The following is a 12,501-nucleotide window of genomic DNA, read 5'->3' on the forward strand; positions in this document are numbered from 1 at the left end:
AAGGTGGAAAATATAGAGATAGGGAGAGGGATATTAAGACAGAACATATCCACCACAGAAGAAGAGAGAGTAAGAGAGGAGGGAGGCTGCAGGTTGAAGGAGTGCTGTTGGTTGATACATGTTGCGGCTCCTCCAATAAAATCAGTGCAGACTGTTGACTGGGATCTGGGACTCAGAGACAGGAGATTAATGAAGCTGAGAAAGAGGGAGAGAGAGAGAGAGAGAGAGAGAGAGAGAGAGAGAGAATCAAAGGCAGTGGAGTGGAGAGAGGTTGGAAAGCAACAGGGCAAATGAGAGAGAATCAAAGGCAACAGAGGGAGAGTCGACGGCGAGAGAGAGAGGGAGAGAGAGAAAGGGTGTAAAGCGGGAGAAAGAGAGAGAGGAAACGAGGTCGAGAGAGAAAGAGAGTGTCAAAGACAGTAAAAAGGAGAGGGAGAAAGAGGGAGACGGGGCGAGAGGCGCTCAAGAGACCGTCATCCTGTCAGAGTCGTTCCCATGAGGTGACACACAGGGTTTAAAAGTTTATTCCCCCGCTGTCTTCAACAAGAGAGACTTTACACCCAGCATTACAGCTTATGAAGGATAATGGACAGCATAGAGAGAGAGAGAGAGAGAGAGAGAGAGAGAGAGAGAGTATTGGTTTGTTGTCTATGTCTTTCATACATATCAGGAAAGGAGAAATCAATTGTACAGCTTCAATTACTCTGCAAAATAAAAATAAAATAAAACTGTATGCTAAAATTGTGTACTATACTTCACTGGTTGGATTCAGTCGATAGTGGATCAATGTTCTACTGGAACAATCCCACTGTATGAAATGGAGAACTAAAGGGATACACCACACTTTGGGGAAATTGGCTCAACGTGCCCTGTTAAGTGATGGGAACATAGACACCAAAGTCATCCATGTGTCCCCAGTTGATCACTCGCTCCATGCTAGTATGTATTTAGATAGTCGCCATGATAATCGGCAACTAGCATTATTTAAAAGTGAGAAAATTGGAATTTGCATCAACTCTGAGGCAAAATGGTAGAAAATCAGTTGTGTGTAGGTGATTGGTAAAAAGAAAAGAAATGTGATACTAAAAGAACATACTGTTTGGAACTTTCCTTGTTTAAATAAGAAGTGACTGTGGTGGGCAATGGGAGACTGTGTGCAGCTAAATATCTTGATGAATATGTGCTTACTCACCTGAAATAGTTCCAAAAACAAACCTGGCCACATCAGTTATGCTGCCATATAATAAAAACCAGTAACAACTTTGTATTACTAAAAGGTCAGTCTTCTAACTTTGGAAAATGCTAGTCGCCTACTATCGCTCAACATAGTGTATGCTGAAGTGTTAGCATGGAGCACCGGGGCAAATGATGCACTGGGGATGTAAAGGGGAGAGATGCATAGATGTTGATATGAATGTAATACTGTGCATTGTTGGGAAAGTACAATAAGAGATTCTCTCCTCCTGAACTGGTACACTGGGCACATTAGAGAATCCTCCATTGATCAAGAGCATTTTAACTTTAACTAAAGTTTTCATTGAAGAGTCTGGAGCCCTTAAATGACCCCTGTATGATGTCAATTCCTGGAACTTTTTCAATTTTACAGAGCGATATTTTTATTTTTTGCTGTCAAGAATAACAGTTGGAACCATTTGGGCCTGGAGTGATTCCAGTGGCACAGCGCTGTTTGATCAGCGGTTTAATGAACAGCTCTGCAGTGATCCAAACAGACTAAAAGATCAATAGAATACCATCAGGCAGTGTGGTGTTGTCTCCTTACTCTTAACTATGGGTCACACAGACACAGGTCACCGCAACCGCAACCTGGCAGTCCTCTCACTGCTCTGTTTGAATTGCAGAGATAACAAACACACACACACACACACACACACGCACACACACATTTAATCTTCCTGGGAAAGAACCGGACAAAAAAGGAATAAAAATGTCACCGAACTTTGATGCTCCGTCTCATTAACCCACGTCAATGTGAGAGAGGGAGACGGAAAGAGTCTTGAGCGAGAAGAGATGTGAGTAATTCTCCCAGCCTGCTGAGCCACACAGGGAATTTGGGAGTAGCAAGTCGCTCAATAATGTATTGATTTTCTTTAGTGAGCTTTTCATTCTTTGGGCAATTGACGCAAATGATTATCTGACTGACACTAATGACCGATTGTCTCTGTGTGTTGGATAACTCGTGCAGAATGCCTGTCTATCTGTCCATCCACCTGTCTATCTGACATTCTGTCTGCTTGACCATCTGTATTTTGGTTAATTTGATTCAAATGATTGTTTTTCTGAAGGTCTGCTTGCCTGTGTGTGTGTGTGTCTGTGTGTGTGTGCCTGTTTGTATGCCTGTATCGCTCTTTGTGTCTGTGTCTGGGTCCCTGCTGATCAGTGTACTATCCATCTGGCTGTCTAGAGCAGCCAGACATTATTTTTCTCGACCCTCACGTAATGGCAGTTAGTATCATGTTTGAATTTCAATAATCTCTCTCTCTCTCTCTTTCTCTCTCTCTCTCTCTGTACGGGCTAGAATGCATGGGGCGGACACAATGAGGTAAACATCTAACAATACATGAATATTAAGTCGCTACTAAGGAACAGGGCCACTCTTTCCCCTCAGAGCAACTTCAATCCATCATACAAGTCTAGAACTATGTGCAGTGGGATATTGGACCATTCTTCATGAAAGGAAAGTCTCCAGTTCTTTGAGCGATGAAGGAGGTGGAACTTCTCAAAAAGGTTCAATGATGTTTAGACCTGGTGATTGGGGGGACCAATGGAAGACGTTTGGTGGTGTTCATAAAAACAGTCGAATTTGTTTAGCAGTGTGTATGGAGGCATTATCATCTTGGAGTATGGGAGCATCATGAGGGAACAGTGTTTGCTCCAAAGGATCTTGTGAATGGCCTCATATGTCTTGGCCGTTATATGACCATACACAGCAATCCTCTGACCAAATGACTCCCATGAGATGGCTGCCATACCGTAACAGATCCACCACCATGTTTAACTGTAGAACACAGACATTGTGGGTTGAAGGCATCCTTTGGCTTTCTCCAAAGGTAAGCTTGTGAAAGACGACTCATCAGCTCGTATTTGTTTTTTCCATTGCTGAAGGATCCAGGTGTTGTTCTCCTTACACCAGGTTATGCATTTTTGTGCATTGGCCTTGGATACAAGCAGTTGGCCCTGCCGTGAATATCAGCTTTGCAATTCTCATGACGTACAATTTTTGTTGAGACTGTGTCACAGAGGTTTTGATTCTGGTTTTGCTGTTTCGTGGTACTTTACAACTCTCCTGTTAAGTATTCGACTTGCAACCATTCTTCCTCTTTGCCAATGAAGTTGGTCCATATTTAGCATTATGTTGTCATGATTTTCCACACTGTTTCCCTTGCCACATTAAATAAGTGTGCAGCTGTTGTGGCCAGTGCACTGTTAGTTGCATCATGTTGCTTTGAAAACTCATATTTAGTGGTTTTTGTCAGAGCATTTTTTTTTAAAGCTGACACAAACTGCTAGTGTTTATTCCACTTAATATGACTTGCCTTTGTCAGTGCGATTTAGTTACTTCAAAGTCCTTTTTCATGTGGTACGGTTTCTCTTATTTTGTCCACCCCCTGTAGGTGTGTATGAGTGCCGAATGCAAAGAGAAGAGAGTGTTTCATCATTATCAGCCGATGTTTGAAGTGTTGGAGGGGCTCCATGGTGTGTTTGAATTTCAAATATATATCTCTCTCTCCATCTGTCTATCTATCTATCGCCCTCTTTCTGTCAGCATGTTGAGACAGAGCCTGGGTCGTTCCACACGTTCCGTTTGTCTGGTTCTGGCGTGTCTGTCCCTCGCTCTCCACCTCCTCCTGGCACTCTTCTGCCTCTCCGTCCTCCAGACAGCCTGTGTCCTCCCGCCGTCTTCCTCCTCCTCTTCCTCCTCCTCCCCTTCCTCCGCTCTGGGGGCAGATGCCCAGCATCGTCAGTCGATCTCCCACTCCTCCTCTCCTTCACCTGCCTCTTCCTCACATAAACTGCCAACCAGTCCCCAAAATGGAGAGCATCGCAAAATGCTGCACCATCACGGGAAAGCCTCGTTCAATGATGTCACCGAGAGAGAAAGGGAACTGACTGGAGCCAAGATGGCTGCCGAAGTGATTGAAAAGGTCAAAGGTCATTCCAAGCTGGAGGCTCTGTTCAGCCACCCGCTGTACAACCTGCCACGCCCGGAGCCGCAGGAAGATGATTGGCTGCTGAGGGTGAGGACCGGTGAAGATGGGAGGGATACAGGGAGTGAGGAAGAAGAGAGGGAAGAGAGTGACACTAATGACAGTGAATGGTGAGTGAGGTGAGGTTGCATTGCACAGTGCCTCAGCACCGTCTTTCATCCTCAATTTGACTGCTGCTGCTTCACTGGCCGGTCCTGCCCCGTTCACCCCCCTCCGCCTCCTCTCCCACAGGCAGAGCGAGAGTCAGGAGGACGGCTACGACAAAGCCGCCTGGACGAGCGAGGCGGACACCCACCCCCCCTGGCTGCGGTTCCACCTGGGCATCTCTCGCTGGGAGCTGTACGACCGGAAGGAGCCCAACGTGGCCCGGCTGGCGCGCTATCTGGCGACGCAACGCATCCTCAACGTCGGTGAGTAGGGGAGGAGGGGCGGGGCTAAAAGGTGAGACGAGAGAGAGAGAGAGAGAGAGAGCAAGGGAGGGGAGGAGGGGAAGGTATGAGGATGGAAAGGAGATGGTAGAAGAGGTTGCACAGTGCAGAAAGAAGAGGATTACCAGGGATTTCAGTTTTGTCTCCTTTTATCTTGCCGTTCCTAAAAATATACTCTCGCCCAGGCAGAACCAGTGCTATGCCTACCTGCTGGCACCCAATAGCACCCTTATTATTAGCTGTGAAAATGTACTGGAAAACATGTAGGTGCACCTCTTCAATACACTGTATATCCTTCTTGTTGGGTGTTCTGCCACAAACCACCACTCATGTGAGGAAGGGCAACTAATTATTATCCATGAACATGGCTAGGTACCATGTTTATGATGCTCCGATGAAGGCTTTTGCAGAAACATGTTAGATAAAAATGTGTTAAGTGAGGTCAAGTCTTGCTTGAGAGAGGAAAGGGAAAGAGAGAGAGAGAGAGAGACTCCGTCAAGAAAAAGTAGGCAGTTTCCACAAGTTTATTCGCTCGGCTGTCTTCTTCAAGAGAGACTTTTCGCCCAGTATTACAGCTTATGAAGGGATGATAGACAGGATGACAGGATGGCTTTCAGTCTGTAAATCAATCTTTCACTCTCACACATACTGCATTAGAACAGAACAAATCATTATTTTGCACAGCTCCAGAAATCATTTGTACCAGCTGTGACAAGTAAAAAAAAATAAAAATAAAAATACTAGTTTGCTGGATTTGAGATTCTACATGCTGTAAGTTAGGTGAAGTCTTGCTTTGGATTTCTTGTGAATGTATTATCTTGTCTATTTGGGTTCAAGGCCAGTTAGATAAAAAAGAAAGTATCGCACTTGTGATCAGTGAACAAAGTTAAACTGATCTGCGCCTTCTGGTCAAGTATAACGCCAATCCTATTGAACATCTAAGTTTAAACAGACGCTATCTGTAGTTGAATACAGACTCCACAGGGGGCTGCCTTGTTCTGTTCACCAAGACTAAATTATTACTGACCTCGTCTCTACTATTGTCCTAGTAGTGCCAGGATCTATTCCTAGCATGATCATTGAGATTCCTCTGGGTTAAACCCAATTACAGTCAAAGTCAGAACCACGCTGCGTTTTCGTTTAGCTCTAATCCCTTTATACAAACTAGACTGTCAGAGAGCCACAGGCGATACGGCGTGTTCACTGTGTGAAAACTTCTGTGCCACAGTTTACATTCAGAACAGTGGAGCACTGGGAGGCTCACATTTCAACTCAGAGTGGTCCTCAGAGGATGTCTTCCATACACACACACACACACACACATACATAAGATGGTAGACACTCACATCATATATATATATACAGTATAGGGGTAAACAGACACTGACGCGGGGAAAGACATTTACATTTACATCACACACACATTTACATCACACACACCCATAAAGGCACTCTCTGGTGAGACGGCTGGCATTACTGGGGATGAAAGGACTAACCCAAGAGGCTTCAGCACACTGTTTGACGACCCACAAATCCCCTCTGTCGCATAGAGGGAGTTTGAGGAAGCTGGAAAAGCAAACAGAGCGGGGGCATGTTAGGACACAAGATTGATTGTGTATTTTTGTGTGTGTGTGTGCGTGTGTGTGCGTGATGTGAATATCTGCATTACATATTCACTTGTGCATATGGGTGCACATATGCGTCTGTGTGTGTGTGCGTGCGTGTGTGTGTGTGTGTGTGTTTGTGATCGGATTGGACGCCCCTGGCAGTCGAGTTGGGCTGACTCAGTAGACATACAAAGTGCTCACTGTGTTTTGTATTTGAATGCAGCCCCGGAGCGCCGCTGCATGTCATCCCATAACTTCCGCCCTTCTTTCCTGCCTTTTCTACATTCACTGTCCAAAAAAGCAGAAACGCCATTATAATAATCTAAAAAAACAAAACAAAAAAAAAACAATGATTTCCCCATGGCTTGAGCCACAATCCTTAGACAATTCAGGATTCAGGAAATGGCAATTGCTCCTTGGAAGAAATGAAGCAATCCCCCATACGCTTCTTGCATTCCAAATACACATGGACACAAACACACACACACACACACACACACACACAGAGACTAGAAAGTGAAAATGAAGTTATTATAATTCCAATCAGATGGCAGGCAAATGGGTAGAGCGAAAAACCAATGGGTGTTTCATAACAAGTCAAAAGCCAGATAATCGAACATCGCAAATCTCCAGCTCACATGATCTTTTGTTCTAGGGTCATAGATATAATCCTCCCACAAGCTCACATTATCTTGATCACCCACACACACACATGCACACGCACACACACACACACACACACACGTATGCTCACACACACATACACATACACAGACACAGATTCAACCTCCAAACACATGCACAAACTGCAGGTACACACAGAGGCACACATATGTACACACACACACACACACACACACACACACATACACACACACATCCTCTGTTTGCCTTCTCCCTCAGACTCCCCTACCCCATATCCAGTAGACCGTGCGATGAATAATGTATTGAGATTTGTGTTGAACGGTGCAGATTAAGCAGCACTAATCTCAGCTACAGGCTGATTTTTGTATTTTTCTTATGTTATACTTTCTCATCCCCTTTCTTTCATGCTTAACACTTTCCTCACCATGATGTACATAGCTTTAAACAAATGAATTCATAATTGTTTGTTTTGCTTTTATCAAGTTTAGGGATAGCTATAACAGAAATATGCTTTGCAGAATATTGTGTTGCTGAATGATTGGTAAGATGTTGAAGGTTTGTCCATTTTAGTCACATCTTTTTGTGCTTTAGTCCACTGATTTCAATTTGAAATCTTTTGAAATGATTTGCTGCATTTGCTCTCACAGTCCTTGTGTGCAATGACCAAATGTTAGACCCTTTTTTTTTGGAAGGCTGGGACTCTGTCGACCTTGTTCAGTAGAAACAACAAATACTTTGATTCATCTCATTCACGTTGCCCAATTTGCCTAATGTGTGGGCGGGGTGGAGCAAGGTTGTTGGGATGAAAGAAGGCAAATCAAGATTCATTTCTATGTGGATCTCATCTATTGGAAGTGACTTGGTGTCCAATTTATGGACAGTGGTGCTCAAATGACTTCACATTGTTCGCAACCCTGTTCATGATTCATTCATTTCCTTATTCACGACTCAAGTCACAGGTGCAAAATTGATACCAACGATTTACCAGAAAGACTCTTTCAAAATGAGCAAATCATTCACAAGTTGTATACGAATAATGTAAATAATGGGGACGATGCAATAGGTTCCATAAAGTCAGAGAATATCAATTACTGCCATAAAACAAATTCAATTCATCTCAAATAGTATTTGATCCAGGTCTTTTGGTCACAACAGGATATTGAACTGGAGGGTCCAGTGACAGTCAGTGGTTTAGCTATGTGATGGGCCCACCATGTGGAGAAACAGGCTAAATGCATGACAAGGAATAGACTTTACATAGTGCAGTACTCATATAAAACAGTGTGTATCTCTTTCAGTTCAGAAGACAGGAGGTACCCAGCTCAAACTACTCATGTCCTTCCCCAACTATGGACAGGCTCTGCTCAAACCCATGAAGTAAGACCACAATGTCCTCATACTGACTGACTGACTGACTGACTGACTGACAGAGAGCTGTAACTTCTATAGGCTTCTGCCTTCTGCTGACATCCAGGCTAACTGGCTGGATGACTGGTTGGCTGACTTGCTGACAGTGTTTGTGTTTCTGCCCAGTAAATCACAACCAGAACTTATGCATTTCACATGAAACAATACATCCTGTATGTCTGATGTGTGCATTTGTTGTGCAGACAGTCCAGAGATGCCGAGACAGACTTCAACCTCTTCTACTTCTCAGACTTTGAAAGACACAACGCAGAGATCGCTGCCTTTCACCTGGACAGGTACATAGGGGGTTACACTGTGTGTCTCCCAGCAGGTCACAGGTTCCATCCCCTCAACAGCCAATGAGTCCAACCCAGTCAAAGAGCCCTTGAGCAAGACACTGAACCGCTGAACATGTACCAATTACACCCTACCAATGGGATAGGGGTATAATTTGTATATATATGTACTGCATGCCTCAGAGGGATACAAGAAGAACCAAACTGAAGTTGTGTGTAACATGGTAATTAAAGTGATATGAATTCAAACAGCGATCACCTCTTTCTCTCTTGGGTCTTGTTACCTAGAGCGCTAGTAGTGTTGCGAGACCCACAACCGTTGCAACTGGCTCAATGGATCTGGCTCTATCATTTGCACAGTTTCAAGGGTTCCCCTTTCATAGGATTAATACAACAGGGTGCTAAAATTATACTCAAAAACATTTCGAGCAATTCTAGAAGTTCAACCACCCTTTCTATCCTGAAGTAGAATTTCATCTTGGGCATGGAGCCACAACGCAGCAGCAGGGCAACAACCATGGAAAACACGAGAGTTCTAGATACATCAGCATGAAAGGAAAACCTGACCTACGTCTATCACTTTTTCTTGTCCTCCCTCGTCCTCCCTGTCTCTTTCCTTCTCTGTTTGATTCTTGCTGTCATTCCCTGTCTTGTTTATCTTTTCCTCTATTCCCATCTCTTTCTTATTCTATCTCTCTCTCTCATCTCAGATTGCTGGGTTTTAACAGGATCCCTCCAGTGGTCGGTCGACTTATCAATGTCACCACCGAGATCAGAGAGATCACCACCGACCGCAGGCTCTCTAGGACCTTCTTCACCTCCCCTGGTGTGTGTGTTTGTGTATGAGTATATGTATGTCTATCAGTATGCATCCACAAATGCATGGATTTCCCATTACACTTGCGCATCCCAGACCTACTACTTAGACCAGACAACAGCATACAGACCCTGACCACTAAATGAAACCTTCTCTTCTGGCTCCCTCTAGCGGGGAATGTGTGCTTCTACGGCCAGTGTGAGTACTACTGTTCAACAGAGCATCCCGTGTGCGGTCAGCCCCACGTTCTGGAGGTTTCCCTGGCTGCCATGCTGCCTGACCTCAGCCTGGCTCCACGGAGGTCCTGGAGGTCACCGTGGAGGCGGTCGTACAGCCGCACCAAGCTGGCACCGTGGGTACACTCTCTCTCTGTCTGTGATAAGTGGTGGTCTCTCTCTAAATATATATATATATCTATATGTGTGTGTCTGCCTCGTTCCATAGCACAAAAGATTATGTCCTTCACTCACTGTCACTGCACTGTTGTTCCCAGCTGGGAGAAGGACCCGGCTTACTGTGACACAGTGAAACAGACGCCTCCCTACAACCATGGCTCCAGACTGGTGGATCTCATAGACCTGGCTATACTGGACTTTCTCATGAGTCAGTCAATACATTTAATACTCTATACATTATTCATGAGTTAGCCATTCAAAGTAGGCAACTGAAGGGGATGGAGCAGAGTGAGGTGGGCACTGTCATAGCTAGCCTTTAGAAAAGATGGAGCTTATATAGGTTTATGGCATCTTGTAATTGTAGTGAGGTTGTATTTGTTGAGAAGTTACTCCCTCACAAGTGTATTTAGTATCCTGGGTACCGGCTCATATGCTGCTTAAAGAGAAACTCACACTAAAACATTGAGTTGTAAACTGGTATTTATGTAATTACGAAATACAACAACACCAGCCATATTGTCAACATTTGAGTACTAATGTGCCGTTACCATATTTATCTCACTACACCTGGCTCAGTATTTACCTCACTAAACCCGGCTCAGTTTGCCCTCTAGTGGTTAAAATGAGCAGCCGATGTTCAGCTGGAGATGCAACTGTGTTCAAGGAAGAAACAACAGAATATTCCAAATGTATTATTTGACACCGAACTTAACCCAGTAAATGAGATAAGGTGTGATATCAGCATGTCTAGCTTTCATATTTTGGTTTCTAATCAGGATAGCACATGGTATGGCCTACATGCACCAACTCTTGACATACTTTCTATGATATGAATACTATGGGTATTAATGCCCATGTAAATCCACTCAAGATGTTCTCATGCATTACTGATGTCAGAGAATATTTTTGCTTTTTTCTGTAAATGTATGTCTATATTAGGGTGTCTTATTTTGATTTCTACTAAACATTCTCTACTCTAGTCTAAACTCTGTCAGTAACCAACATTTTTCATTCAAAGGCAACATGGACAGACATCACTATGAGACATTTGAAAAGTTTGGCAATGAAACGTTTCTGCTGCATCTGGACAATGGACGGGCGTGAGTACCATAAGCATCTTTCACCCCACCGCAGCTCATACTGTTGACAATGTACAGCTGTAGCTCCTGTAGAAATCACTTTTTAAGCAATTATGATGCATCCTTTATCCTCCATTAGTACTGACAATTCTCTCTTGAATGTTACACAGTAGAACTGAATTAGTGTTACTTCTTGAGTATGGGGCCAAAGCACATCAGTGTTCAGCAAGCATGCAGTAAAAAGTGGGACTTCTACAATCTACATCTGTACCATCTATTACTCATGGTGTTAGCGGTTGCGGTAACAGTTTATTTATGTAACTTATCCATGACTGAAATGTTATTGATGATGTTTTCCAGGTTTGGGCGTCACTCTCAGGACGAGCCCTCTATTCTAGCTCCTTTGCGACAGTGTTGCAGGTAAACCCTAAAAACAAACCCTATACTTAATAGAAAACATTATAAAATTGTTAAGAAAACAAATCCTGAAAATGAATCAGAGTAAGAGGTAGGAACCTGCACACTATCAAAAATTAAAGATAGAAGGAAGAAATTATGTGAGATATTTGTCCATTTCATTCCAAAGTGCAAAGTACAGCAAACATTTCGTTCAGCCAAAAATCCAGGAACTATATACATAAAGTCCCATGTTAAGGTCACAGGTCAGTGTCACATGGTTTAGTTACATGATTCCAACATACCACTCCCGCAGGTTAAAGTGAGCACTCCTACACGTCAGAGTATAAGTGCATACATAACACCTTAGTCAAACACACTGATGACAGATATAGAAAAACAATAGATGTTTACAAAAATGAGGCAAGACTTCTTTGGGTCTTTTTCTAAGTCAGTATAACGGGTTATAATAGCCTATATCAAGGGAATAAGACAGAGGGACAGGATATAATTTTGTATTTTATTTGGGTATTTCTTTGACTTTGTTTGCATCTCATTTAGAAAAAGCTGAAGGCAGAGCTAAGGAAATTATGGTTTATGTTTTTTTTGTGTGCCAAGTCAAGTGATATCTTGGCTCCATTACATTTCCTTAATACCTTCCTTTGGCTGTCTCTCTCTCTTCCTCTTTCAATAACTACTTGTGTTCTCATTCTCCACCCCCCTCCACCCACCTTGTTAGGATCCGTCGCTCCACCCTCCTCCGTTTGCGTCTCTTGTCCCTTCCTGGCTTCCGTCTGAGCGATGTCATGCGGGAGTCGTTGGCCCAGGATCCTCTGGCGGGCATGGCTCCCCTCCTCTCTGAATCGCACCTCTCGGCTTTGGACCGACGCCTAGAGACAGTCCTACAGGTGGTACGCACCTGCCAGGATCACCATGATGACGTCATCTACAATGACTTGGAGGGATATTACCAACAGCCTGACTGAGGAGAACGTGATAAAAGGCATATGTTTGATAAATCCTTGTAGTAACTCTAATAGTAGTAACTCTACTTGTAGTAACTAATTATTTTGTCAGAATAGCAGATCTGTAGGTGAATATAGCATGATGGCATTAGGGTAGAAGTGAAAATTTGTACATCTACCTGAAAAACATGGGATTCAGATTTCTGATCTCAAGTGTTATGATGCCTGGACTGAGGCCTT

General features: G+C 43.7%; 1 protein-coding gene across 1 annotated transcript; it reads left to right on the plus strand.

The window, feature by feature from the left end:
• Window positions 1-3,785: 3,785 nt before the first annotated feature.
• Window positions 3,786-12,282, plus strand: LOC139646923 (extracellular serine/threonine protein kinase FAM20C-like). Its single transcript, XM_071522716.1, has 10 exons — window positions 3,786-4,336; window positions 4,458-4,636; window positions 8,205-8,283; window positions 8,517-8,609; window positions 9,320-9,435; window positions 9,598-9,778; window positions 9,920-10,029; window positions 10,840-10,921; window positions 11,261-11,320; window positions 12,036-12,282. Exons 1-10 carry the CDS (start codon window positions 3,786-3,788, stop codon window positions 12,280-12,282), a joined length of 1,698 nt encoding a protein of 565 aa, XP_071378817.1.
• Window positions 12,283-12,501: the final 219 nt, after the last annotated feature.

Source organism: Centroberyx affinis, unplaced genomic scaffold, assembly GCF_046629955.1.
Source record: "Centroberyx affinis isolate AG114_WGS23_722 - 3 ecotype Tasmania unplaced genomic scaffold, CSIRO-AGI_Caff_v1 ptg001020l_1, whole genome shotgun sequence".
NCBI classification, from domain to species: Eukaryota; Metazoa; Chordata; class Actinopteri; order Beryciformes; family Berycidae; genus Centroberyx; species Centroberyx affinis.